The 27,738-nt window shown below is 40.0% G+C and overlaps 2 protein-coding genes across 3 annotated transcripts in view; one reads left to right on the top strand and one right to left on the bottom strand.

Annotated features, from left to right (window-relative positions):
• HELB (DNA helicase B) overlaps positions 1-19,655 on the top strand; it is a 40,046-nt gene extending 20,391 nt beyond the window's left edge. Inside the window, exons 8-13 of one of the 2 annotated variants that reach the window (XM_023558525.2) lie at positions 842-923; positions 1,296-1,355; positions 4,317-4,554; positions 5,694-5,837; positions 6,919-7,413; positions 11,753-19,655. In XM_023558525.2, the coding sequence (XP_023414293.1) occupies positions 842-923; positions 1,296-1,355; positions 4,317-4,554; positions 5,694-5,837; positions 6,919-7,413; positions 11,753-11,857 (1,124 nt within the window). In that variant the 3' untranslated portion in view covers positions 11,858-19,655. The remainder of the gene's footprint in view (positions 1-841; positions 924-1,295; positions 1,356-4,316; positions 4,555-5,693; positions 5,838-6,918; positions 7,414-11,752) is intronic. The other variant, XM_003405584.3, reaches the window with a different exon arrangement.
• A 2,799-nt stretch (positions 19,656-22,454) lies between these two features.
• The window catches only part of GRIP1 (glutamate receptor interacting protein 1), a 793,654-nt gene continuing 788,370 nt past the window's right edge, over positions 22,455-27,738 (bottom strand). Inside the window, exons 23-24 of the mRNA XM_010598620.3 lie at positions 25,099-25,245; positions 22,455-24,420 (exon numbers count right to left, since the gene is read on the bottom strand). Of these exons, the coding sequence (XP_010596922.3) occupies positions 24,190-24,420; positions 25,099-25,245 (378 nt within the window). The 3' untranslated portion in view covers positions 22,455-24,189. The remainder of the gene's footprint in view (positions 24,421-25,098; positions 25,246-27,738) is intronic.

Genomic DNA, 27,738 nt, shown 5'->3' with positions numbered 1-27,738 from the left:
TTAACCCAAAACTTGGAGGTTCGAATGCACCCAGAGTTTCCTTGGAAGAAAGGCCTGGCAATCTACTGGTGCAAAATCGGCCGTTGAAAACTGTATGGAGCATAGCCATCTGATACACATGGGGTTGCCATGAGTCAGAGGCGACTTGATGGCAGTTGGTGGTAGTTAAACTAACTGGGAGGGCTTGGACACCATTGGAAAGGATGCCCCTGCTGTGCTAGAGTTGGCCTTTTAGTTGCTTAATCATGTACGAGAGATCTGGGGGAAGGGAGGAGATTATTGGGTGGGGCGTGAGTATTGTGGCCTTTGGGAAGTGGCTATTTTCCAACCAATATAGGCATGCCAGCTAACTATCAGCCCTGGATTTAATAACACCTATCTCGTACAGTATTGTGAAGATTAAATTAAGTGAGGTAACATATATGAAGTATATATAGATCCTCAAATTATAACTCATTTCCATCAGTACCACCTTGACTTAAAACAGAAAGTTTTACAACATTAGTAATTAGGTTAGACATTGTTCGTTTGCGTATTTCTTATACCCAGCATTCACAAACCATCTGTGAATATGAAGTAAGTATACACAAATTAGGAGCTGATCTGGCCAGGGACTGACCTCTGTTGAGGGTGGGGTATCTGGACCCCTTCTCTTAATCTCTTTCCTATTGTTGTGGCTAATGTAGGGAATCAGCTGGATGTACCCATGAGAAACTTGTTTTCCTTTTGTTAAAATGTTTTCCTAGGCCCCTTGGCAGGAATTCTGAATTAGGTTCTCCACAGAAAAAGTGTTGTAATTTGGTGACTTTCTGTCTTAAACTGTTTTCTCTTGAATTATCAGATTTATATTCTGTGGTTGGAACTTTACTCAAAGAAGAAGACCTAAAAAATGAAAAAACATCACAATTTATTGCATTTAGAAGGTAAAGCATTTACAATAATTTAAAGGTTTTAATCTAGCTTTTAAATCTTGTAACTTATTAATATAGATTCTAATTGGATGTGAGACTGTCGTAGTTCATCAATGTTAATTCTCTTTTATTTGGGGGAATTTCTTTGTTACATGTACCAGAGGGTAGTTTCTAAACAGGGCTCTTTCTACCACATATTTATTTAGAAACTCACTGGAAATCTGACTAGAACAAAAGTTTATATTAAAATAAAAATTGCAGAATGCTTTTCCTTGGAGAAAGTCCTGGAAACTTTTCATAGAATCACGTATATCATAATTGTTGATAACGTAAAGAAGCTCACAGCAGATACCACTAAAGTGACCTTGTATTTTCATGTTTCAGGCGAGACTGTGATCTAATCAACCACTGCTGTTCCAAGCACTACACAGGCCACTTAATCAAGTGAGTGCTTTAAAGAATGGGAACTTTGGGGGCACTCTTTCCTTGCTTTGCTGTTTTTTGTTTTGTTTTGTTTTCTTGAAATTTGTCAGCTGTAGCTAAATATTTAAAAACCTTTTTTTTTTTTCTCCTTTGTGAAGTTTTAGTATCTCATCACTGAAATATAATACAGACTGATAGAAAAAAATGACTCTTTGGTTGTCAGTGTAACAAGAAGAAAATTAAGGGTAAAATCTTCTTTGTGGTTTCCAAGATGGCAAGCTCTAGCTTATCCAAGATGAGCTTGGGGAGTTCAGCAGAGTTTTTAAAATTATGTGCATAGTGCTTCCAAGAACCTTAGCAGCAGGATGCTGGCAGAGGGTGCCTTTGTGAACATCCATCAGAGAAATATGAGTGTGAGTAGCTACTGTTTAGGTACAGCAAAGTTATTCATTTCCCTTGCATTTACCAATACCTACTGCTCACTAAGTGCAGAGGACCCAGAGATGTGCAGAATACAAGAAGAGCTCCATGTCTGCTGAGAGAAGACACATAAAACCCTGTCAAGTAGCATAACAGTGGGTTAAAAAGCACAGGGTTTTATTTTTTTATTGTACTTTAGATGCAGGTTTACAGAATAAACTAGTTTCTGTATTAAATAATTAATACACATCTTGTTTTGTGACATTGTTTTTTAACCCCACAATGTGTCGACACTCTCCCCTTCTCGACCTTGGGTTCCCCATTACCAGCTTTCCTGTCCCCTCCTGCTGTCTTGTCCTTGCCCCCAGGCTGGTGTGCCCATTTGGTCTCGTTCCGTTTTATTGACCTGTCTAATCTTTGGCTGGAGGGTGAACCTCAGGAATGACTTCAGTACTGAGTTAAAATGGTGTCCAGGGGCCATACACTTGGGGTTTCTCCAGTCTCTGTCAGATCAGTGAGTTTTTTTTGTGTGTGTGAGTTAGAAAGTTTGTTCTACATTTTCCTCCAGCTCTGTCTGGGACCCTCTATTGTGATCCCTGTCAGCAGTTGGTAGTGGTAGCCGGGTACCACCTAATTGTGCTGGGCTCAGTCTGGTGGAACCTGTGGTAGTTGTGGTCCATTAGTCCTTTGGACTAATCTTTCCCTCATGTCTCTCCCATGCCCCAGACAGGGTGAGACCAGTGGAGTATCTAATGGCCACTCACAAGCTTTTAAAACCCCAGATGCTACTTGCCAAAGTAGAATGTACAACATTTTCCTTATAAACTATGTTATGCCAGTTGAGCTAGATGTTCCCTGAGACCGTGGTCCCTACAGCCCTCAGCCCAGTAATTTGGTCCCTCAGGGAGGTTGAATGTGTCTATGGAGCTTCCATGACCTTGCCTTGGGTAAATTGTGCTGGCTTCCCCAGAATTGAAGCATGGGTTTTTAGACCATACAGTCTAGGTCCCGGTAACTGTGATCTTGAGCAGATAGTTTGACCTTTCTAAGCCTCAGCTTCCACATATGTAAAAGAAAATATTTGTACAGAATTTCCCCTCACAGAGTTGTAAGGATGAAATGAAATAACATTCCTAAAGCACTTATCACAGTAACTGGCATATTGCCAACCTTTAGTCAACACTTGCTGCTATTATTCTGATACAGTGTTATAAATGTAATAATAGAAATATGAATGAGTGCTGTGGGAACAAGGACAAAGGATGGATTCTACTGTGTGTGGAATGTCCAGTAAGGTTCTGTGAGGAGATAACAATGGAGCTTGGTCCTAAAAGATGAATAAAAGCCCTCCAAGTAGAGGAGAGCATTTCAGGTGAAGCAAGCAGCATGAGCAACTCACAAAGACATATGAATATTTTTTAAAGAACATTTTGAAAAAAACGGCCAAAAAAAACTGTTGGGCTGTAGTATAAGATCTGCTCAGCCAAGATGGGGCACAAAGGAGAAAGGCTAGGCTCAGCCAATCTGGATATATCCTGCTGAAGATGTTGGATTTGTCTGATTGATGGTTCTCATGCATAGGAATGGCATGTTCAGATCTTTCTCTGCTTGTGTGGAGGTTGCATTAGTGCAGAGAAAGAATAGAAAAAAGATTATAACAGCCACAGTAAGAGAAAATGAGGACTGGAAATAGGGTAGTGATAGAAGACATTGGAGAGCAGAGGATAAATTTAAAAGGTAGAATCATTAAGATTTTGGTAACTATTAAAATAAAGGAGGCCAGGTGGTACAGTGGTTAGGAGCTTGGCTGTCAGCCAATAAGTCAGCAGTTTGAATCTACCAGCTGCTCCTTGGAAACCCTTTGAGGGCAGTTCTACTCTGTCCTGTAGTGTTTTTCAGCATTTATGCCAAGATTGCTCAGATGAAAAGTTAAGTTGGTGTCTTAGTTATCTAGTGGTGCTGTAACAGAAATGCCACAAGTGGGTGGTTTTAACAAACAGAAATTTATTTTCTCACAGTTTAGGAAGCTAGCAGTCTGAATTTAGGGCACCAGCTCTAGGGGCAGGCTTTCTCCTTCTGTCGGCTCTGGAGGAAGGTGCTTGTCTCTCCTGAGCTTCTGCTGGTGGGTGATCTTCATGTGGCTTGGCATCCCTCTTCCCCCATTTCTGCTGGCCTAATCTGCTGTTTTTATTTCCTGTAAGAAATTAACTCAAGACACACCCTGCACTAATCCTGTCTCATTAACATAACAGAAAACTCACTCACAAGTGGAATTACAGTCACGGGCATAGAAATTAGGATTTAAAACACGTATTTTGAGGGGAAACAATTCAATCCATAACAGTGGGAAACATTGAGTTCGACGTGGTGCAGGAAGTATGTTTAATTAATGAGATGACAACTATGGGAACCTGATTTCTTGTTGACCTTTGGAGAATGAAAGCAAAGTAGAGAAAATGTGGAAATTCTTTAGGATCAGTCTGAGTGGGAGGTAATGTTTAAACAAAATGAGACTGAGATTTTCCAAACTTTGATATACTGTATCCTCATTTCCTCACCTAGAGACCATCATAATAGACTTATATTTGGAGTTGGTGATAAAATTTGTTGTACCAGGAATGCGTATCTCTCTGATTTACTCCCTGAAGATACTTCTGAAAGTCAGCAGAATAATGAACTAGAGGCCAATGGTGAAGACTTTGATGGTTCTCCTCATGATTTTGATAAAAATAAGAACAAGAAGCGTACCTTTGAAAGTGATATTCGACTATGCAATGGAGAAGTATTTTTTATAACAGAAGTAAGTGATAATAGAAAGTAATACTTCTTTTTTTTAACCTATTAGAGATATATTTATTTTTTTTTACTGTCCTAGGATTGATTGAGAAACTAATATCAGAGTTGACATTCTTGTTCCATAATTTTTTGTTAAGGGTTTTTGCCTCTGGGTTTACGAGGAATATTGGTATGTAGTCTTGTAGTGTCTTATCTGGTTAGGGTATGAGATGAATGCTGGCCTCATAAAGTGAATTAAAAAATATTCCTTCCTCTTACATTTTCTGGAAGAGTTTGTGAACAGGCATACTTTTTAATAAGCTTGAAGTGCTTGAATAACAAAAAGCAAGGCACAAATGAGACACTTACTATATTTTTTAAGCCATCATCTCCTTGATTGTGGCTTAAACATAGAAACTGAAGAAATGGTCATCTTGTGTTTGTTCTCATAGTGTAGACCCACTCCTAAACTCAGAATCTTCCTTAAAAGATGTTAAGTGAAGAAAAGTAGCCTCTCCCTAGTGTATATAGAGACTGACATAGTCAGTACAAAAAATGAAAGATGTAGACTTCAAAATAAAGAGAACACAGGCTCTCCTTCAGAGAGTTGCAATTAAACCTAACTTTTGAGGACTAAAACTTTTGTGTTTATTAAAATATTTGGGTGCATGGCTTGGACTATAAAATAGACAGTGATGCTGGCGAGAAGTGAACTTCGTGCCTCAAGTAAACACATGAGACTATGTGGGCGACTCATCTGGTGGCGAGATGAGAAGAAAGAGGGGGACAGGAGCTAGTTGAATGGACACGGGGAATACAGGGTGGAGAGGAGAAATGTGCTGTCTCATTAGGAGAACAGCTAGGAGTACACAGCAAGGTATATATAACTTTTTGTATGAGAGACTGACTTGATTTATGAACTTGCACCTGAAGCACAGTAAATATATTAAAAATAAAATATTTGGGTGCAGATACATTCACAGTTTGTGCTCAAGTATAGATTTTATTGCCTTTTGAAATTCTTAACCATTGTAATGAATATACGTGATATCTTACTTATAAGGGGGTTGAGGGGGCTGGAATTTTATGTTCAAACAAGGTAATGTGTCCTTACTGTGCACATATATAAAGACAGAAAATAGTTCTCCTTTGTTTTGGTGGCAGGATAAAACTGATATAACTTTTGGAAAGAGAAGATTCTTAACCATTAATAATAATGCTGGCTTGGAAGTAACTGTGGATTTTGGAAAACTAATGCAATGTTGTCGCATAAAACATGCATGGGCAAGAACTATTCACACATTCCAGGTAAGAGTAGACTTTCATAAAGTTGCTTAAATAGCTTGGCATAGAGCACCTTGCACTGTTTTCTGTTGAATTGTTGTCTTCTTTTTTTTTAAATTGGAAAATAAAATGCACAAAAATAATGTAGATGATAATCTTTTGCTCTGTATGCTTCAGAGCTCTTTTTATTTCTAGGAGCTAAGGATGCCGATTGTAATTTTAAATAGATGGTCCAGGTAAGCCTCATTCTTCAGGCCTTCCCTTCCTACTAGGACCAGGGAGGGTCAGGATCAGCATCACTAAATTTTCCTTATCCTTTAGTCTCCAGTGTGGCTCAGCAGAGCATTGTTCTTGATCATGTTTTTATTTAAAATTTCGATACTTTGTTAGTCCTATTTTTTTTGCATTAATTTTGATTTTTTAAAAATTGTGTAGAATATGATTATCTTGATTACTGAGGGTTTTTTTTGGGGGGGGGGCAACGCTTTAAATTACCTGAAGCAAGTGCTTCACTTGCTTACCACCTAAAGATAGTTTTATTAAAATTTTGGTACAATTTCCTTCCTTTAGGGGGATTAGTTTTGTTTTCTGTAATGTAGTTATGATCATTTTTGTATACTTTTTTGGATCAGACTGACGTTGTGTTACATACTTAGGACCATTCTTTAGAAATACTTTTTTATCTAGTTTTTAAAATTTTGTTATGTTTTAAGGCCTCTTTGATGCTTGTGTGTGTGTAAAATAAGTTTACCTTATCTATTCCCCTATTATTAGATATTTAGGGCATACATTTTTTGCCATTATAAGTAACCATGGGATAACACATTTGGACATAAAACCTGTGTAATAATTGGTTAGCGCTGCTCTAAAGTTTCTACGAGCCAGTTGAGGACCTATATGAGACCTGAACTTAGTAGCTATAAATGTAAGTTCTTAGATAATAAATAAAATGGAATCCATAAGATGGAGTTATATGAATACTCTAGCCAGGTAGAGGGTGTTTGTGAGCCTTTTGAGGAGTGTCTCTTTTCCATCTTTTCAACTGTCCGAAGCAATGAACCTCTGACACAGTATGAAGTCTTCATAATCTATTATTCTCTCCCAGGGCTCTGAGGAGCAAACAGTCGTGTACGTCGTTGGGAAGGCGGGCCGCCAGCACTGGCAGCACGTTTACACCGCGGTGACCAGGGGCCGCTCTAGAGTGTATGTAATTGCAGAAGAATCTCAGCTCCGAAGTGCAATTAAGAGACACAGCATTCCCAGAAAAACACGTTTGAAACACTTTTTGCAAAACAATCTTTCCATAAGTTGTGCATCTCCAGCAGAGTTTCCATCCCCATCAAAAAGCTCTGGAGAAAGTGGAGAAACTTGTAAACAGCCATCAGCATCCCCACTTCCTACAACTCGGACTGACACTGGTACAGATGACGTCACCAAAAGCAGGGCCTCTTCATCTAATGGCTGGACGTTCACTTCTGCTGAAAGATGGCAGTTATCATCATCCGATGAAGTAGATACAGATGAGAGCCCATCAAAAGGACGAGGGTCCAAAAGAACCTGTGGTGTGAATGTTGATGAAAGTCCAAGCAAAGTTCTTATGGTAGGAGTGATGTTAGCATGGGCTTGCGTTGTCCTTAAATATTACTATCTTCAGTGTGCTTGTAAATGACCACATATTTTTACTAGTGTTATATGGTAGTGTAGGACTTAAAAACATAGCTGTTCTCTCTTCCCTGTCAAATTTCCCCTCTCCTCTGCCCAGCTAATAATAGCACTCTTCCTCACTGTGCTTGAGGCTGCCACTCTAGGCAACCTCCACTGATTTGATGGGAGGTGGTGTGCCAGAAGAAACCTCTGTCATCCTGCACCTTCTTTCTGCATATTTTCCTTGCTCTGTCCTGCCTATCCTCTAAAAGTTTGCCAGATAAAGGGCACGGTGTGTGAGGTACTGGCATAATCAACAAGTGCAAGTATAGGATGGTGGCTGGAACACTGAGTGCAGATGGAAGGTTGTAGGGGTGAGGACACGGGAATAATCAGGAAAGACAGAGAAAGATTCTTCTAAAAAGAGCAGATTTTTTTTTTCCTTATTGTTTAGATGAAGGTTTACAGAACAAACTAACATCTCATTAAACAATTAGTACATATATTGTTTTGTGATGTTGGTTACAACCCCATGACATGTCAACACTCTCCCCTTCTTGACCGTGGGTTCCCTGTTACCTACTTCTCTGTCCTCTCCCGCCTTCTAGTCCTTGCCCTTGGGCTGGTGTGCCCCTTTAGTCTCGTTTTGTTTTATGGGCCTGTCTAATCTTTGGCTGAAGGGTGAACCTAATGAATCACTTCAGTACTGAGCTAAAAGGGTGTCCAGGGGCCGTACTCTAAAGATTTCTCCAATCTCTGTCAGGCCAGTAAGTCTTGTCTTTTTTTGTGAGTTAGAATTTTTTCTACATTTTTCTCCAGGCCTGGCTGGGACCCTCTTTGGTGATCCCTGTCAGAGCAGTCATTGGTGGTAGCCAGGCACCCTCTAGTTGTGCCGGACTCAATCTGGTGGATGCTGTGGTAGTTGTGTTCCACTGGTCCTTTGGACTAATCTTTCCCTTGTGTCTTTAGTTTTCTTCATTCTCCCTTGGGGTGAGACCAGTGGAGTATCTTCGATGGCCACTCACAGGCTTTTTAGACCCCAGATGCTATTTCCAAAGTAGAATGTAGGACATTTTCTTTATAAATAAACTATGTTATGCCAGTTGATCTAGATGTTCCCTGAGACCATGGTCCCCATAGCCCTCAGTCCAGTAATTTAATCCCTCAGGGAGTTTGGATGTGTCTATGGAGCTGCTATGACCTTGCCTTGGGCAAGTTGTGCTGGCTTGCCCAGTATTTTTACTGGATCAGACTTACTTCTGATTGTAAGGGAGCACAGCTGAAGTATTTTAAGAGCTCTGTGAATTGATAAGACTTGAAATTTATATAGGTGACTTTGACTGTAGTTTAATGGATTATAGGTAGGGAGAAACTAGGGAATGAGTGCTCAGCAAAAAGATTGTTTCAATAGTCTGGACAAAATGATTAGGCTGTACCATTAGGTAGTAGCAGTGGGGATGGAAAAGATATACTGAGGGGCAGAGTTTTTGGGACTTAGTGATCAGTTAGGTTTGTGTGGCATTGGGCCTGTAGAATGACTCATGGGTTTCTGGCTTGGGTATCACTGTGGATCCAGGTACCATTAATAAGAATGGGGAAAAGAGGCAGAGGAACAGGTTTTGTGGGGAAAGGGATTAGTTAAAATGGTCATGCTGGGAAAAAAAAAAATGCTTCTCCTTTTTCACTCTTGGAAGTAGTAGAATCCTTGGTGACTAGCTCTAAAGCTTCATTTAGTATCACAGATCAACTCTTTGTTAAGGAATTTCTTAGCAAAACATCTTTGTCTGTAATTAAACTTGTCGACTCTTAAAAAAGCCTTGCAAAGAAAGTCTTTTTCTAAAAGTTTCTTTATATTTCCTAGCATGACATGGGATGGGGGTTTATGGTTTATATGATGGTACAAAAGTGGTACGAAGGTAGCATTATCCACCCTAAGTTCTGAGCTTGCTAGAGCTTTTAAGCTCTGGCTGAAGCCAATATTGCAGAAGGTCTGTGAATGCAAAGAGTGACAGTGGGGGATATGAACCAGGTCTTCAAACCGGTTCTAACTGGTCCAGTCATGGCCGACAAAGCAAAACAGAAGAAACCTGAATTTTTTAAATTTGGGTGATATAGACCAGTAACCGAAATGGAAAAAATTACGGTTTGAAGCCCTGGATGGGGAGACTTGGAAGAGGCGTAGTGAGCCCTTTCAGAAGCCTGATGCTTAAGAATGGATTGTTGACAGGACTATGGAGAGTGACACACATTCAAAGTGGCATGGTCAGCACTGCTGTTTGCAACTGTGTGCAAAATCTGATAGGCAAGAGATTTGGTTGCTATGCAATGTGTACGCTACCCTTGTTTTCTAAGGTGGAGATTAAGTTTGTAGCAGGGCTTCCACCTGTAATTTTTCCTGTTCTGGTTACCGTTGTGGTTCACCCAAATTTAAAAAATTTGGGTCTGTTCCATTTTATCTTTCTCAGCTATGATTGAACTGGGCAGAACTGGTTCGAAGCCCTGATGTGATCACAAAGAATGACAGCCCAGCGATGGCTTATGTCACTGCATAATGACAATGTTCTGTAATTTAAGGGATGTTTGTCAAAAACATGTGACATCTGCAGGAATCCCTACAGATGAGGAAACTAAGAATTCAAAGCTACAGGGCTGATAAATTAAGAATTTCTGCATTTCTGTAACTATAGACCTTTAGGTACATTGAGCTTTGTCATTCTTGAAAGATCAGACTCAATGACAAGGGCTGCCCAAGTATCTTTCTTTCATATTCCCATTGCTACATAAAAGCCAAGTCATTTAAATTCTTTAATTACTGAATTACTCCGAAGTGAAAACTTTTGGGCTTCCCCATGGATTACTATCTTTGACTTTTGAAAAAAAAAAAATCTTAAATGGAAATTTTGACTTAATTTTTTTACCTAGCTCCTCCCCACCCTCCACACACACAAAAAAGAAGAAAAACAGAAAGGTTCCTTTAGAAGAACACATATGAGTAAACATTGCTAAAAATTTTCATATAAAGCAGTGATATCCAGAATAACTAGGAGGGATATAATTACATAATCCCTGAATAAAGGACAGGACTCAACGGCACTGGGTTGGGTTACTCTAAATTGAACAAATTTAGGAGCCCTGGTGGAACCCTGGTGTTGCAGAGGTTAAGAGCTATGGCTGGTAGCAAAAGGTCGACAGTTGGAATCCACCACCTGCTCCTTGGAAACCCTATGGGGCAGTTCTCCTCTGTCCTATAGGCTGGCTATGAGTTGGAATCGACTTGATGGCAATGGGTTTTGGTTTTGGTGATGCAATGAGTAAAGCACTTGGCTGCTAACTAAAAGATCAGCGGTTTGAACCCACCAGCTGCTCTGCAGCAGGAAAAACCTGGTGATCTGCTCCCGTAAAGATTAAAAAACAAAAACCAAACCCATTGCCATCAGTTGATTTCTACTCATAGCGGCCTTACAGGACAGAGTAGAACTGCATAATAGGGTTTCCAAGGCTGTAATCTTCACTGTGGAGCTGCTGGTAGGCTTGAACTGCCAACCTTTTGGTTAGCAGCCAAGCTCTTAACCACTGTGCCACCAGGGCTCCCCTGTAAAGATTACAGCCTAGGAAATCCTATGGGGTATTTCTACTTTGTCCTGTAGGGTCGCTATGAATTGGAATTGACTGAATGGCACACAACAACAAAAACAAGTTTTATGAAAGATTAATTGAATTGTCCTTATTTGTCTCATTTCTCTGTGGGGGTGAAACTTCAGGATGACTACATTGGTCCAGTGGCTTGTGCTTGGGAATCACCAGTGGTGCCAAGAATATGATTGTGGGGTTGCAGTGATTTGTCTTAGGGCTGGCTTCATGGGCATGAGACCTGTGCAGTCTGATGGGCTGTGTGCTTTGAAGGGCCCCGTGCTTGGTTTAATGCTCTGTTGCTGCCATCTGGAAATTCTTCAGTGTTGAACAAGGGACTTGCATTTCCGTTTTGTACTGGGCTGCCAAATTTTACAAAGTGGTCCCTGGCCACACCTTTCCAAGTTAAACACAGATACTCGCTCAGCAAGTACTCAGTTGTTTTACGTGCTAGACCCAGAGCTGGGTGCTGTACAATGGTGAGTAGAACTAGACCTAATCCTGCAAGGAACTGGCAGCCAGTTCTTCAGGTCTGTTCTAGTCTTCCGAAGGGTATGGAAAAATGTGTTATGTCTTCTTCAGAAGCAGTCAGAAAGAACAGAAGTACAGAGGGTAGACTGACTACAGTTTTACAACATTAACTTTGTGTTTGGTTATTCTAACAGGTTGGAAAATCATCTCCGCAAGTATCTTCCAGATTTCAGAATTTAAGACTGAATAGTTTAACCCCGAAGCAACTTTTCAAACCTGGATGTAATCAAGAAACTTAATTTTATTTCAGATAGCTCAAAATTACTATTTTTTTTTTTCTGTTCAAGACAAAATGAAACATCATGTCTTTGAAGTATCAAGATAAAGGAGGATGTGTATGAGTGAAATTTTATATTAAGGTTGTGTTAGCTGATGTTTTAAACATATTTGATCAAAGAAAACCTGAATGACTTCAGTGCGTATCATCATGAGAACGATAGTAGCACTGGATGTAAATGAGGGGAAAAGGATGTTATTTTTTTAAAAACTTTGTACCTTAAAAATGTTTTATTTTTAGGATAATGACTTATTAACTGCCATGATCATTGTGGGTTATCTTTGCCAGTGGGTTGAAGCAATGGCAAAGATGAACTGTAATTGCATCAGTTGATTTTATTGGTCCACGTTCCAGGGCATCATGTCTTCTGCAGAGCCATTATCTCACAGGGCTGCTGCTCAACTCCATCAATGCTGCCCCGGCCAGCGTACCTGGGGCATCTTCCCGGAAGTGCCTTCCATGTTGGGAGAACCTTATTTTGAGTATATTACATTTTGGAATTTCTTTTTTTATCTCCGAGTGATTTGAGTATTTTAGATTTTTATTGTTAAACAGTAAAAGTTAGGAAGAATGTACCTGTTATCCTAATTTTTAAAATAGATTTATTGAGATATAATTCATATTTACAATTCACCCATTTGAAGTGTGCAGTTGAATAGCTTTTAGTGTATTTATAGAGTTGTACAACCGTCACCAAAATTAATTTTAGAACATTTTCATCACTCCCAAAAGAAACCCTGTGCCCCTGAGCTGCGGTCCCGACATCCTCTCTGGCCCTGTCTCTCTAGATTTGCCTATTCTGGACATTTCATGTAAATGGAATCATACAATATGTGGTTCTTTGTTATTGGCTTCTTTGACGTAGCCAGTGTTTTCAAACTTCATGTTGTAGCATATGTCAATACATTTCTTTTTATTGCTGAATAGTATTCCATTGTATGGTTATCTATATCATTTTATTTGTTAATCAATTGGTGGACATTTGTGTTGTTTCTACTTCCTGGATATTATGAATCATGCTGCTGTGACCGTTCATGTACATGTTTTTGTGTGGACATGTGTTTTCATTTCTCTTGGGTAAAAATCTCAGAGTGGAGTTGCTGGGTCATATGGGATCTCTGTGTTTAAACTTTTGAGAAATTGCCAGACTGTTTTCCAAAGCAGGTGTGCTATTTCATATTCCCTTTAGCAACGGATGAAGCTCCCAGTTTTTCCACACCCTTGCCAACACTTAGTATTATCTGCCCTTTTGATTACAGCCATCCTAGTGGGAGTGAAGTGGTATCTCATTATGGCTTTGGTTTACATTTCCCTGATGACTAATGATGTGGGTCCTTTTTTCTTGTGTGTAGCGGCCGTCTGTATATCCTTTTTGGAGGAATGTGTATTCAGATTCTTTGTCCATTTTTAAATTGAGTGTCTTTTTATTATCAGGATGTAAGAATTCTTTAGTCTACATGCAAGTCCTTTATCAGATACATCATTTGTAAAAATTATCTCTGATTTTTGTGATTGTCTTTCCACTTTCTTGATGGTGTTTTTTTAAAGCACAGAAGTTTTTAATTTTGATTAAGTGCAACATGTCTACTTTTGTTGTTGCTTCTGCTTGTGCTTTTGGTGATGTCTAAGAAACCATTGTCAAAGCTCAGGTTACGAAAAATTAGTCCTATATTTTCTTCTAAGAGCCTAGTAGTTTTAGCTTTTACATTTAGGTCTTTGATCAATTTCGAGTTAAATTTTGCATATGATGTGATGTAGGGATCCACCTTCATTCTTCTGCATGTGGATATCCAGTTATACCAGCACCATTTGTCGAACAGACCATTCTTTCCCCATTGAATTGTCCTGGCACCCTTGTCAAAAATTTAAAAAATCAGTTGCCTTTGAGTTGATTCCGACTCATGGCAATGTCATGTTTGTTAGAGTGGAACTGTGCTCCATAGGGTTTTCAATGGCTGGTTTTTTCAGAAGTAAAGCCAGGCCTTTCTTCCAGGGTGCCTATAGTTAGACTCAAACTGTCAACTTTTTGGTTAGCAGCCAACTGTGTTAACTGTTTTATAGCACCCAGAGACTCCTGTCAAAAATAAATATGAGGGTTTATTTCTTTTATTCTCTTGATATTGTATATTTCACTAATTGATTTTCTTATGTTGAGCCATCCTTGCATTCCTGGAATAAATCTAACTTGATCATAGTATAAAGTCCTTTTTTATATGTTGCTGTATTTGATTTACAAGTATTTTGTTAGGATTTTTGCCTCTACTATTCGTAAGAGATACTGGTTTGAAGTTTTCTTTTTTATGATGTCTTTGTTTGGTTTTGGTGTCAGGGTAATACTGACCTCATAGAAGGAGTTGGAAAGTGTTCCCTCCTCTTCTGTTTTTTGGAAGAATTTTTGAAGAATTCATATTAATTCTTAACTATTTCATAGCATTAACCAGCGAAGTCATCTGGGCCTGGGTTTTTTTTCCTTGTGGGAAGTTTTAAAATTACTAATTCAGTCTCTTTTTAAGTCCTTGGAAACCCTGGTGGTGTAGTGGTTAAGTGCTACAGCTGCTAACCAAAAGGTCGGCAGTTCGAATCCACCAGGCGCTCCGTGGAAACTCGTATGGGACAGTTCTACTCCGTCCTATAGGATCGCTATGAGTCGGAATTGACTCGTTGGCAGTGGGTTTGGTTTTTTGTTTTTGGTTAAGTGCTCAGATTTTCGATTTCTTCTAAAGTCAGTTTTGATAATTTGTGTCTTTGTATGAATTTATCCGTTCATCTAAGTTACCTAATTTGTTGGAGTACAGTTGCTCATAGTATTTCTTTAGGAGTCCTGGTGGCACAGTGGTTAAGCGCTTGGCTGCTAACCAAAAGGTCAGTGATTCTAACCTACCCAGTGGCTCCAGGGCAGAAAGAGGTGGCAGTCTGCTCCCACAGAGATTTCAGCCTTAGAAACCCTGTGCGGCAGTTCTTCTCTATATAGAACTGCAGCTCCACTTGATGGCAATGGGGTACTCCTTTTTATTTCTGTATGGTTGGTAGTAAAGTCCCTCTTGCATTCCTGATTTTCATAATTTGAGCCTTTCCTCTTTTTTTCTTGGTCAATATAGCTAAAGGTTTGTTAATTTTGTTGATGTTTTCAAAGAACCAACTTTTGGTTTCACTGATTTTCTCTATTTCTAATCTTTATTATTTCCTTCTTTCCGTTTGGTTTGGGTTGGTTTGCTTTTATTTTTCTTATGTCTTAAGGTGAAAGGTTATAATATCCAAGGTTGTTGGTTTGAGGTCTTTAAACCAAACAGTTTTAGATTTACAGAACTGAGCAGATGGTGTTCAGACAGTTCTGGTATAACCTTCCACCGTCCCCTCCCTGTGCCGGGAGAAGTGATGGAGGGTGCTGACAGCCAGGGTGCAGGAGAACAAAGTAGACCAGTGAGACAGAATATGTATCAGGTTTATAGGTCACGGTTTCACAGGGGTCCTTCTCGCCAAAGACAGAAAGGACAGCAATTAAGAGGATAAGGAAAATCATGGAAACGAGACCTAACCAAGATGGCAGTGACTGCAGCGTCAGTGCTGGCACAACTTCAGTTCCCGATGGAGGCACCCAGGAAACTCCAAACCACATGATGCCAAAGACAAAAGCAGCGGATCCGCCAGCTGAGACTTCATTAGCTCCCGAGGCTGAGCAGGGCGGGGCTGAATAACTGCCAGCTTTTTTTTTTTTTTTTTTTTTACCATCTCTACCATCATCTGGTTTGGACATCCAACAAGAAATAAATATGAAATTCCAGCAATAAAAAATGAACAAAAGATTGGAGCCGAAGACCTTAAGTGCTTGTTTTTTACCTATTGACCAGATAACTAGAACTATCTGCAGCATGGGATTTTTATTATTTTTACCTGAAGACGTCTCTTTTTGGTAATGACAGATGTGTTTGAAAAAAAAACAGAACTGGTTTTTCTCAATACACCTTTAAAGGTTTTTAAATAGTTTCGTATCTGGTCAAGTTGAGATTTTTAAGAACCTCATTTTTAATTTATAATAAAAGTTTACAACTTGATTTTTTCAAAAAAGTCAACAAACTGCAAGCACTTGTTAACAAAGGTCTTATATATATATATGTATAGAGAGAGAGAGAGAGAGAGAGAGAGACAGAGTTTCACTTCCCTAAACCTCCCCTGTACCTCATTATTCATCCGTCCACCTTACCACACAGCCCGTGGCATCCACTAATCTTTTTACTGGCTATAGTTTTGCCTTTTCCAGAATGTCTTATATTTGGACTCATACTATGTGTAGCCTTTTCAGACTGGCTTCTTTTACTTAGCAATATGCTTTTAAAGTTCCTTCATGTCTTTGTAACTCATTTCTTTTTATTGCTGAATGATACTCCATTTTATGGCTATATGTTAGTTTGTTTATCCATTTACCTAGTGAACATCTGGGTTGCTTCCAATTTGGGACAGTTATGAATAAAGTGGCAATAAACGTGCAGGTTTTTGAGTGGACTCAACTGGGTAAATACCTAGGAGTGAGTTTACTGAAAGAAATGGTAAACCTACGTTTAGCTTTGTAAGAAACTACCAAACTGTCTTCTAAAGTGGCTGTATCCTTTTGTATTCCTGGTTGTTCCAGATCCTATCCAGCATTTGGTATTGTCATTGTTTTTGATTTTAGAACCTACCCAGCAGCTCTGCAGGAGAAAGACCTAACAATCTGTTTCCATAATGATTACAGCCAAGAAAACCCTATGGGGCAGTTGTACTCTCACATGGGGTTGGAATCTAGAACCTAACAACGGTAGGTGTATAGAATTTGTATAGGGTTGCTATGAGTCCGAATTGACTCGATGGCAGTGGGTTTGTTTGTTTTGTTTAATGATGTATGGGAGCCCTGGTAGCTCAGTGGTTACGCTCTTGACTGCTAACCAAAAGGTCAGCAGTTCAAATCCACCAGCTGTGACTTGGACACTCGGAATCGACTCTGTGGCAATGAGTTTGGTTTAATGATGTATGATGTTTAGCATCTTTCCGTCCGTTTATTTGTCATCTCTGTGTTTTGTTTGGTTAGGTATCTGTTAAGATCTTTAACCATTTTGTAATTGGGTTGTTGGTTTTCTTGATGAGTTTTAAGAGCTCTCTGTATATTTTGGACACAAGTCCTGTATCAGATACAGGTTTTGCAGATATTTTTCTCCTATAGGTTTGTCTTTTCACTCTCTCAACAATGTCTTTCTTAGAGAAGTTTTTAATTTTAATGAAGTCCAACTTACCAGTTTTTTCTCATGGATCATGCTTTTGTTGTCGTAGCTAAAAACTTATCGCCCATCCCAAAGTCACGTAGATATTCTTCTATGTTATCTTCTAGAAGTTTTATAGTTTTACATCTTACATTTAGGTCTGTAATCTGTTTTGAATTAATTGTTGTGAAAAGTGTAAGGTCTGTGTCTGGATTCCTTTTTTTTTTTTTGTAATATGAATGTATGCTTGTTACAGCACCATTTATTAAAAAGCCTTTGCCTTTTTCTCCTTTATCAAAGTTCAGTTGGCTATATTTGCGTGGGTCTATTCCTAGACTCATTATCATATTCCAAAAATTTGTCTTTTTTTTTTTTTTTTGCCAATACCATGCTGTCTTAATTACTGTTGCATTATAGTAAGCCTTGAAGATAGGTCATGTTAGTCCTTCAGCTTTGTTTTTCTTTGCCAGTACAGTATTGTGTTGGCTAATCTAGGTCTTTTGCTTTTCTATATAAACTTTATAATCAGTTTTCGATATTTAATTTCTAACTTATCATTACTGAGATTTGATTTGGATTGCATTGAATCTGTGGATCATGTTGGGAAGAATTGACATCTTAAACAAGATTGAGTTTTTCTATCCATGAACATGGATTATATCTTCATTTATTTAGATCTTCTTTTTTTCCTCAGGTTTTTAATTTTCCTTGTATAGATTCTTTTTTAATGTAGGCATTTATGGCTATAAATTTTCCTCAAGCACTGCTTTAACTGCATTCCATAAGTTTTGGTCTGATGTGTCTTCATTTCCATTCATCTAAAAGTATTTTCTAATTTTCCTTTTATTTTTGCTTTCACCTATTGGTTATTTAGGAGTGTGTTGTCTCCCATTGTGGAACGAGCTGGGGAAAGGATGATTGGGACCCCACTATTCTAGACCTGCTATACCTGGGCAGAGTTTCTATCCTATGAATGGGCACTAGGTGGAGGAAGGGAGCCCTTGAACTCTTGACCACATTCACCAGGAATTTAGCCTTATCAGGTGGATCCCTGGTGGCACATTGGTTAAGAGATCGGCTGCTAAACAAAAGGTCAGCAGTTTGAATCCACCAGCCACTCCTTGGAAACTCTAAGTTCTGTGTCCTATAGGGTCACTATGAGATGGAATTGACTCAACAGCAATGGGTTTAAGTGGAAGCTGGAAAGGATAAGAAATGTTTTGTAGCCTGCCCATCCTGGTGTCATACAGTAAACTTTGATTGGGAGCTAAGGTAAGAGGTAGCCCAGTTTTCTTGGCTCTACCTGCCTGGAGTTGAACTTTTGTCAAGCAGGCTAGGGGGATAGGGAGTGTGTTGTGGCTCAAAAACAGTCTTGCTGTTTTTGCCAAGTTTTAGTAGATTTTCTTGAATAGATGTTTCTTCATTTGTTGTATACATTTAGAATTTTTCCAGAGAGAGACTGTGTGTGTGTTTGTGTGTGGGTTTAGTAGTTTCTACCAGTTTTGCCTAATGGGGAGTGGGTCCACTGAGTTCCTCATGTTGTAATACTTAAAGTCTATCCCAATGTTTTTATATGTGTATTTTCTTCCTTTTTTTTTTTTTCTTTCTGCATAGTTTTAACTTTTTCATCAAAAATGTGGCACAGGTTGAAGCATTCAGACTGCTTTTTTCCCATGATTCAAAAACTGGTTGTGAGGGTGATTACAAAGAAAGGATTGTAACAAGTTTTAGACAATGGCAAATAGATTACATAGCTTTGAAATTAGAAGGTGTTATGGGTTGAATTGTGTCCCCCAAAAATGTGTTTTAAATTCTAACCCCAACTGGAGCCCTGGTGGTGTAGTGGTTATGAGCTACAGCTGCCAACCAAAAGCTCAGCGGTTTGAATCCACCAGCTGCTCCTTGAAAACCCTGTGGGGGCAGTTCTCTGTCCTATAGGGTCCCTGTAAGTCAGAATCGACTCAGTGGCAGTGGGTTTATACCTGTGGTTGTACCTGTGGTTATAATCCCATTTGGGAATGAGTTTTCTTGGTTATATTAATGTTATATTAATTAGTGTAAAGGTGTGTCTGAAGTCAAACTCTTTTTGAGATAAAAGAGATTAAACAAGCACGTGAGCAAGCAGAGATGGGGGAAGAGATGCCAAGCCACATGAAGATCGCCCAGAAGCAGAAGCTCAGAAGAGACAAGGACCTTCCTCTAGAACCGACAGAGAGAAAGCCTTCCCCTAGAGCTGGCACTCCGAGTTTGGACTTCTAGCCTCCTCAACTGTGAAAAAATAAATTTCTGTTTGTTAAAGCCACCCACTTGTGGTATTTCTGTTATAGCAGCACTAGATAACTAAGACACTGTGGTATTTCTGTTATAACAGCACTAGGTAACTAAGACTCTGGTATTTCTGTTATAGCAGCAGTAGATAACTAACACACTGTGGTATTTCTGTTACAGCAGCACCAGATAACTAAGACAGAAAGCATTTTCCAACCCCCTCTGCTATAGCCAACCCCCTTGCCCAAACATTCTGGCTTGTGTCCTAATGATTTTATTTAGATTAACATTAAAATAAATTTACATCCCTTGAATAGGACTGACTGATATTTGGAAGCATCAACCCAGAGACAAAGGAAAAGCAAGCCAGGAATTAATAATTAGTTGTGGATGTCAAATAAAAATGAATCCAGACTTAGGTAAGGAGAGACTTTATTCACAAGGATTATTGCAATAAAGGAGGAAGGTTGTTGCAGTAGGGAGCATGTTCTGATCATAAGAGCAGCAAGATCTCAAAGGTTCTGGGTAAACACACCTAGAAAGAACCAGGTGTGAGGGAGTGGGTGGTGTGCTAGGACAGTTGATCAGGGAATATCTTTTCTGGCTGTCAGCTGATTCTCGGGAGGGATGGTTAAGGAGGGGTTGTGTGCTGGCTCAGGCTGAGGGTAGGTCAAAGTTCTGGCATCTGGAGGAAGGAGAGAAACTTAAAAGTTTAATTTAGTCCGTTATTTTGTCCAAATCAGTGGATAGGTACAAATAGTTCAGCTAATCATTTATGAGGCATAGAATAGCATTTCCTGGGTCTGCGTGGTACAGTTTGCGCTCGGCTATTAACCTAAAGGTTGACAGTTTGAACCTACCCAGCAGGCCTTTGGAAGAAAGACATGGCCATCTGCTTCTGTAAAAGTTACAGCCAACAAAAACCAGTATGGAGCAGTTCTACTCTGTAACACACGGGGTCACCATGAGTCAGAATCGAGTCAGTGGCAACGGGTTTGGTTTTGGTGTCTGGCCTTGTCATAGGCAAACAAAGGGAGCATCTAAGTCATAGGGGGTGGGGGTGGTTCTTTGCAGTAAGCCAGTCCATGGATCACAAAGGGTGTGAGTGCGTGTGTTCTCTGCTCAGGCAAAGCTTAACACTGTCGAAGAGAATTTGAAAATAGCCTTTTTTTCCTTAAAACACAGTGAACTTAGTAGTACTATGTAACTGAATATTCCAAAGCAAAGCGCTAGTCTTTATATTATAAATGTGTATTTGGTCAAAATATAAGTAACTTATCTATTTCAAAATTCTATGAGATGTCATGAAAAGCGGACATTTCTAGAAGCCCATGATTTGGATTTAAAGCGAATAGTTTTTGATCACAGCATGTTAAAACTGTAAGGGCCGTGTTATCCCACCTCCTATTCCACTAGATGTCTGTGAGTCTTCAGTGGACTGAACAATTTCAATGCTGAAGGACTTTACTGGATAGCTGGTACCATTGTAGAGCACCAGTTCTTAGAAATTGGGTCATTAAAGCTCCCATCCCTGTGTCCTGGTTCTGATTCAGTAAATAAAAACAGACCTTGCCTCTCCTGCTTCACCTGACCATTTATCCCTGGTTTCCGCCACCAGTTTTCTGGTGGCACAGTGCCAAATACCTTCAGTTCATAGTTTGCCACTGCCCAGTTTAGAGGCATGGGGTGTTCAAAACTTACCTGCTGAGCATACCATAGAGGCACTGTTTCTTTGACCTGGTTACTATATTTGAACAGTGCTACCTGAAATCATTAGCGTTTGTTCATTTGTTTGTTTTTAAACAGCCATTCCTAACGTTGATTCATTTTGATTTAGGACAACAATAGGAGTTTTTCACATGAGCTACAACTTCTCACCTGCCTTTTCATGTAGTAGTTTCTTACCAAACTTGAGTTCATTGGCTTCAGCCTGTCATTATGAAGAAATTAGGTCACCGGTAAGGTCGATATCCTATGGGGCAGTTCTACTATGTCCTACAGGGTTGCTATGAGTCAGAACCAACTAGACAGCAACGGGTTTGGTTTTTTATAACTCTGGTGGCGCAGTGGTTAAGTGCTTGGCTGCTAACTGAAAGGTCTGCTGTTTGAATCCATCAGCTGCTCCTCAGGAGAAAGATGTGGAAGTCTGCTTCTGTAAAGATTACAGCCTTGGAAACCTTATGGGGCGGCTTTACTCTGTAAGGAGCCCTGGTGGTACAGTGGTTAAGAGCTTGATTGCTAATGGAAAGGTTGGTGATTGGAACCCACAGCCTTCCTGTGGTATAAAGATGAAGAAGTCAGCTTCCATAAAGATTGTTGTCAGGTGCCGTCAAGTCGATTCCAGCTTATAGCGACCCTAAGAGTAGAACCGCCCTGTGGGGTTTCCAAGGAGCGGCTGATGGATTTGAACTGCCGACCTTTTGGTTAGCAGCCAAGCTCTTAACCACTATGCCACCAGGGCTCCTCCATAAAGATTATAGCCTTGGAAACCCTATGGGGCAGTTCTACTTTGTCATACAGGGTCTCTATGAGTTGGAATTGATTTGATGGCATGCAGCTTATAACACTGTAGCTATATAAAAAGTACAGTGAAAATTTGAACCATCTCTTAGATTTTGTAGTTATATTTGATCTTCAGTTGGAGTCATGTGATTCTCACTTGCTAAAAAATACCCTCAGTCTTTAAGAATGTAACCCTGGGCACACTGAATGGACTGTATAAAAATGAATGAATTTACAAGGCCTGCAAGGGCAATCTCCAAAAATGGAAATGTCAGGACTATAGATGTGGCTGTCTTTTTTTTAGCCTAATTAAAATTTGTAGGTTTTAACAGTTTATGTAAATGTATTTCATGGGATACATGTTAATGTTCTCTGAGGGCGTTGTGATCCTTGAGTTAAGATCTCTCCAACTTTGTCAGCTAACATGAATGGACGTGTTTGTGAGTGTGGCTGTTTTAGGCATTTTCATACATATTTCACACAGTCCTCAACACAGTCCTGTAGTGCAGACATAACCTTCAGTATCACAGGTGAGGAAACCGATGCAGAGGAAATACATGCCCGCACCACTAATGGGTACCAGACCTGGAATTCAAACCAAGGTCCAATTTCAAAACCCATGCTCTTCCAACTCTTCCATGCTGTGTCTCAAGTTTATGGCAAAACTTTCCCCCATTAGAAATTACATAAAAATAAACACTGTAAACGGCTCAGTCTACGACTCTGAATATATTTAGGCACCAAAAATATATGTCATATTTTTTGGCTTTTTAAAATCACTGTTTATTCCATTTGGTAGAGGGTTTTTTCCCCCCATACAAATATCTGCAACAATTTTGAATTCCCCAAAACATACATAGACGATAAATACCATGCTATTAAAGTATTAAATTTGTACAAAAATACTTTACAGTTTAATACTTGTTACAAATAAAAATACATATTTAAGTGACTCATGATCTTTTTTTTTTTTCTCAACATGATCTGCTCTATACTTTCTTGCCCTGGCAATTCTGAAATGTGATTAAAATAATATATATATATATATTTTGCACAAAAAGAAAAGTGAAATTTTTCCTTAAACAAAGGACACAGTGTTTGAATGTCTTACGTAAGTGATGGTTTGAATTATTGACCAAAATGAAAATGTTTGGAAAATAATCGTTTCAGTATGGAAATTCAACAATCAATATACAGATTATTTTTTATATTCACCAAATAACAGTTATTAGTGTAACTATTCAAAATATCTGAACAAATGAAAACAGTTGCTGACAAACATAAAAAGCAACTGTTACAATTTATTGCTTTGAGGGATGGCAATAATTGGCAATGCATTTTGTGAAAAATGTATTTACAATTTCGGTAAGTGGCATGGCTCAGAACAAAAGATAGTCCAGTGTCATTTTCAAGTCCATGTGCTGTACACCCCCCAATATTACCAGTTTTCAGAACATGTCAAGCAGTATGAATTTGATTTGCCTATCATTTAAGATGAGCCTTATTTTAATAGACTCTCCATTCTCTCCTTAAGTTCTTAGTCTTGAATTTTAAAAATAAGGTAACTAATTCTCAGTGTTACTAAACACTATTCATTATCAGAGATTTTCAGCTATTAAAAATGTGTCCTAAAAAAAAAAAACAGGTCACAAGACATATCCTGTTTGATAATTGGTTGCATAGGGAATAGCATACGTCTTAGTTAAGATCATTCCTCTACTTGGGCAAAACATTTTCCCACCACCTATAATGGTCTCCTACGTGCATCGTTGCTGAAACGTTTTAAGATAAGTTAATCGTATACCTGTACCCCTCCCATGGCAGCAGTCCCTGCAGCTTACAAAACACTAGTTCCCCTAGCAGAGCCAGCTTCATTGTGAAAAGCCTTGTTGGTCAAGTTCTTACATTAAAGACTTCATAGTAAGAAACTGATTTCAAAGTGAATTAAGGAAATTACCATAGAGAATATTTTCAAACAGACATTTCTCTTTTTAAAAAGTGACAGTAAGATGAACTTATAAAAAATTTCCTCAGATGTTAATTTGTGGGGAGGGGCAGACTACCTATTTTTCTCTTCTTTTTTACCATTGGGGTGGCAGGAAATTTCCTACCATACACCATAGTGGTAACCAAAAAAGGGAAGTGAACATGAGCCGTGAGACAGATTTCAAAGACCCCTGTGCTTGTACTTAATGCCACGTGGTTATCTGTGCTTCAAATGTCACAGAAATCTTAAAGGGATTTTTAGCACCATGTAGATAACGTCTTTTGTCCTGTTTTATAAAAAGCGTTGCTATAATGTGTTAGTGGGTTCCCGTGTCTCCAGATTACCACTGTGGCTAGGTTGTTGGAAATAAGCACTGTTCTGTTCACTCCATTCTCCTCCTGGGAGAGTCTGTTGTTCTGTCGACTTCTGTGAAGCCAGTGGGTTTCTACTAATGACCAGGTCCAGCTTATTACCAGATTCGGCGATGAGGGGCACAACGAGGCAGCAGTCAAAGTCTCTTGTGCGGACGTGATTAACCTGTAAGTTCAAGAAGAACCATTTTGAATTGTTGTAACCATAGAAGAATCCACAGAACCCAGAATAATACTTCAGGTATAACAAGTTTCACTCTGTGCAGAGGTTTGCTCTGCTCTGACCATACTATCAAATAGTTACTGGCTTACTCTCTACGACAGATGCCCCTGTCCCTCTTTGCCTCAAGACTAGATTAGGGGCCCCTCCTATGTTGTAGGGGTTGTAGTTAACAACAATAAACAATAAATGAAGGAAGAAGCAAGAGAAGATGCTGGCAAGAAGCCAAACAACATGGGTCTTGTAAGTCATGCTGAAGAAGAGCATTGGGAAGGACTAGATTGCAGTCAAATAACTACGTAATACTTATGTAGATCGGGGAAATGGCTCCATGGTTGGGTGGGGTCTTCGGAGTAAGCGTTAGATTGGGAAAGAGGGCTTTGAGCTCAGTGCCATAAAACTAAACCCACAGAGATAAGAAACCAGAAAATTTATTGGGCTGGGATAAAATTTACTAGGCCTGAAAATTATTTATTCAGTTCTTTCACTACTACTAATTCCATAATCTTGATGACAAAGTTTGAATGGAAAAAAGCAAAAGGGCCCTAAAGTACAGGATGATTTGAAGGATATTCTCAGCTCTAAATTAGTCCCAGGAAATTAAAATCCCACCTGAGGTCTTACCTGTAAGAGCCTGTCATAAGGTTTTAAGCCACCAAGATCTCCTGGTCCAGCTGGGCGAATATTTTTGACATACACTCCTTTCTCCAGCAAGCTATCTGCTACACTGAACCCGAAGTCTTCCATGTCAGAGTCCTTGTACAAGGTGACCTGAAAAATGGGAAAGTGCAAGGGGAAAATTTAGCAAGACTGGAGACTTCTGCTTGTAAAATATCTTGATGAACTCAAGGTCGAGAGGCGGAGAATGTTGACATGTCACGGGGTTGGCAACCAATGTCACAAAACAATGTGTGTATTATTTGTTTAATGAGAAACTAATTTGTAAACCTTCATCTAAACTACAGTTATAAATAAGTAAATAAATTCAAGGAAATAACCACCCATACACAAAATATCTTGATGAGCAATCTTTTCAAATTATTTTTAATAACATAATGGATTAGTAACATAAGTGTTAGTACATGTAATAAACACCTTTCTCTGAAGCCTGGCTTGAATAGCTCCCTCAGAACAACAAGTCCAGGGCTTGGTTTAGTGATCCAAGGTATCCACGTGTCTATGCTGCGGGCCTCAGCTGGTTCTCTTTGCGCCTAAGACCAATTAGTGCCAGCTAAAGCCTCCCCGAGGCCTCATTCCTGACCACCTGCAAGAGTTAGTCTGAGGCTAAAGGAATAAATCATTCATACATTTATCAAATGTTTACTGAGTTTATGTCCCAGCACAGTTCTGGGCACTCAGAAACGGCAGTGAACAAGAGAGAGAAAAGTCTGCTCTCAAGAGGCGAACACCTTCACATTTAATATTCACTGAGTGCTCACCGCGCCAGGTGTTGGACTACGCACTTTACACTCATTTAACGCTTTAAGGTGGACGTCGTCTTTTACTAAGGTTTGCTGGAGGCCCTCCACAAAACAGCCAGCCACTGCCGCACACTTTGAGCAATCATTTTGGCTTACTTTTTGACCCTAATTTTTTTTTCTTTATTAATTTTTCCCCCTACACAACTAATACATAAATACACTCTGTCATGGATTGAATTGTGCCCCCCCCCCCAAAAAAAAATATGTGTCAACTTGGTTAGGCCATGATTCCCAGTGTTGTGTGGTTGTCCTCCATTCTGTGGTTGTAATTTTATGTTAAGAGGATGAGGGGGGGATTGTAACACCACCCTTACTCAGGTCACCTCCCCGTTCCAATGTAAAGGGAGTTTCCCTGGGGTGTGGCCTGTACCATCTTTTCTCTCTCAAGAGATAAAAGGGAAGCAAGCAGAGAGTGGAGGACTTCATACCACCAAGAAAGCAGTACCAGGAGCCGAGAGCATCCTTTGGACACAGGGTCCCTGCACCTGAGAAGCTCCTTGACCAGGGGAAGATCGAAGACAAGGACCTTCCTCCAGAGCCGACAGAGAGAAAAAGCTTTCCCCTGGAGCCGATGCCCTGAATTTGCACTTGTAACCTACTAGACTGTGAGAAAATAAATTTCTCTTTGTTAAAGCCATCCGCTTGTGGCACTAGATGACTAAGACAGAATTTGGTATTGAGAGAGGGGGCTGCTGCTCTTAAGAAACGGACAGAAGGCTGGACACCCTCAAGGCCGGAATAACCGGCCCATTGATCTGGGACTCTATTCCAGGGGTGTTGTTACAAGATAACCCACCCATGCAGCCCGGGAGGCACAAAGTTTTGCATACCTCTCTTGTAAGTTGTTTTTCAGGACTCTGCCATAGTGAGTGGTGTCACAAGATAACCCACATCCTGGACCCTGATGCCTGGAGTTCTACATATCTTCCCTACAAGCTGTTTGCCAAAGATGAACAGAATTAGCCGACCCCTCACGCGTGGTGAAAATGGGTGCGACCTTACAGTCATGTCAAGTGGCCACTGAGACTGCAGAGTGGTGGGTGATGTTGGCCAAACTGACGCCACCTTGGATTCCAGATGTGCACACACCTAATTTCTTTAACGCCGCCATTTCCCAGAGAGCCCCGCCTTCTCCCCCTGAAAGCAATGAATAAAACATAAGATCCTTCCCATCTAAAATCCCTTATAAACTCCAGGAAAATCCCTGTTTGGGGGAGAGTCTGGAGGCTAGCATAGGCAGAAGCCCCTCTCCACCTCTCCCTTGCGAGCCTCTGCTTTCTTTCTGTCACTAATAAACCTTTGTTCATGTGCAATCGCTGAGCCTCTCCTGGTCATTCTTGGTCAGTAGAAGGCAAGAACCTAGGCAGGGCTTAGTCCCAAGCTGGGAAGCCTTGCTCCGCAACACTCTAACAGAGACCTAAAAGGTGGAAGCGGTTTTGAAACTGTGAATGGACAGAGTTGTGACAGAGGCAGAGGACCAGCGCAGCAGAGAGCCTGCAGTGGCAGAGAAGCACCAACAGCAGAGAACCAGTAGCAGCAGCACCAGGAGACCAGTGTGAGACGGTGCTGGAGCTGACCCACTGAGCGAGAGAGCTGAGTGCCTGTGCACAGGAGTCTTCCTGGAGGAGTGGGGTGCCTCCAGGCACTTATTGCTGGAGCTACTGAGCTTTGGAACACTTGCCTCAGCAGGGCAGATGCCAGCGTAAGGCCCGAGGAGCCGAGGGGCCAAGAAACAAGGAAACAGAAGCCGAAGAAACAAGGAACACAAGAAGCTGAGCTGCCT

The sequence above is a fragment of the Loxodonta africana genome, chromosome 4, assembly GCF_030014295.1.
Source record: "Loxodonta africana isolate mLoxAfr1 chromosome 4, mLoxAfr1.hap2, whole genome shotgun sequence".
Classification (NCBI taxonomy): domain Eukaryota; kingdom Metazoa; phylum Chordata; class Mammalia; order Proboscidea; family Elephantidae; genus Loxodonta; species Loxodonta africana.
This window is presented reverse-complemented; position numbering and strand designations above follow the sequence as displayed.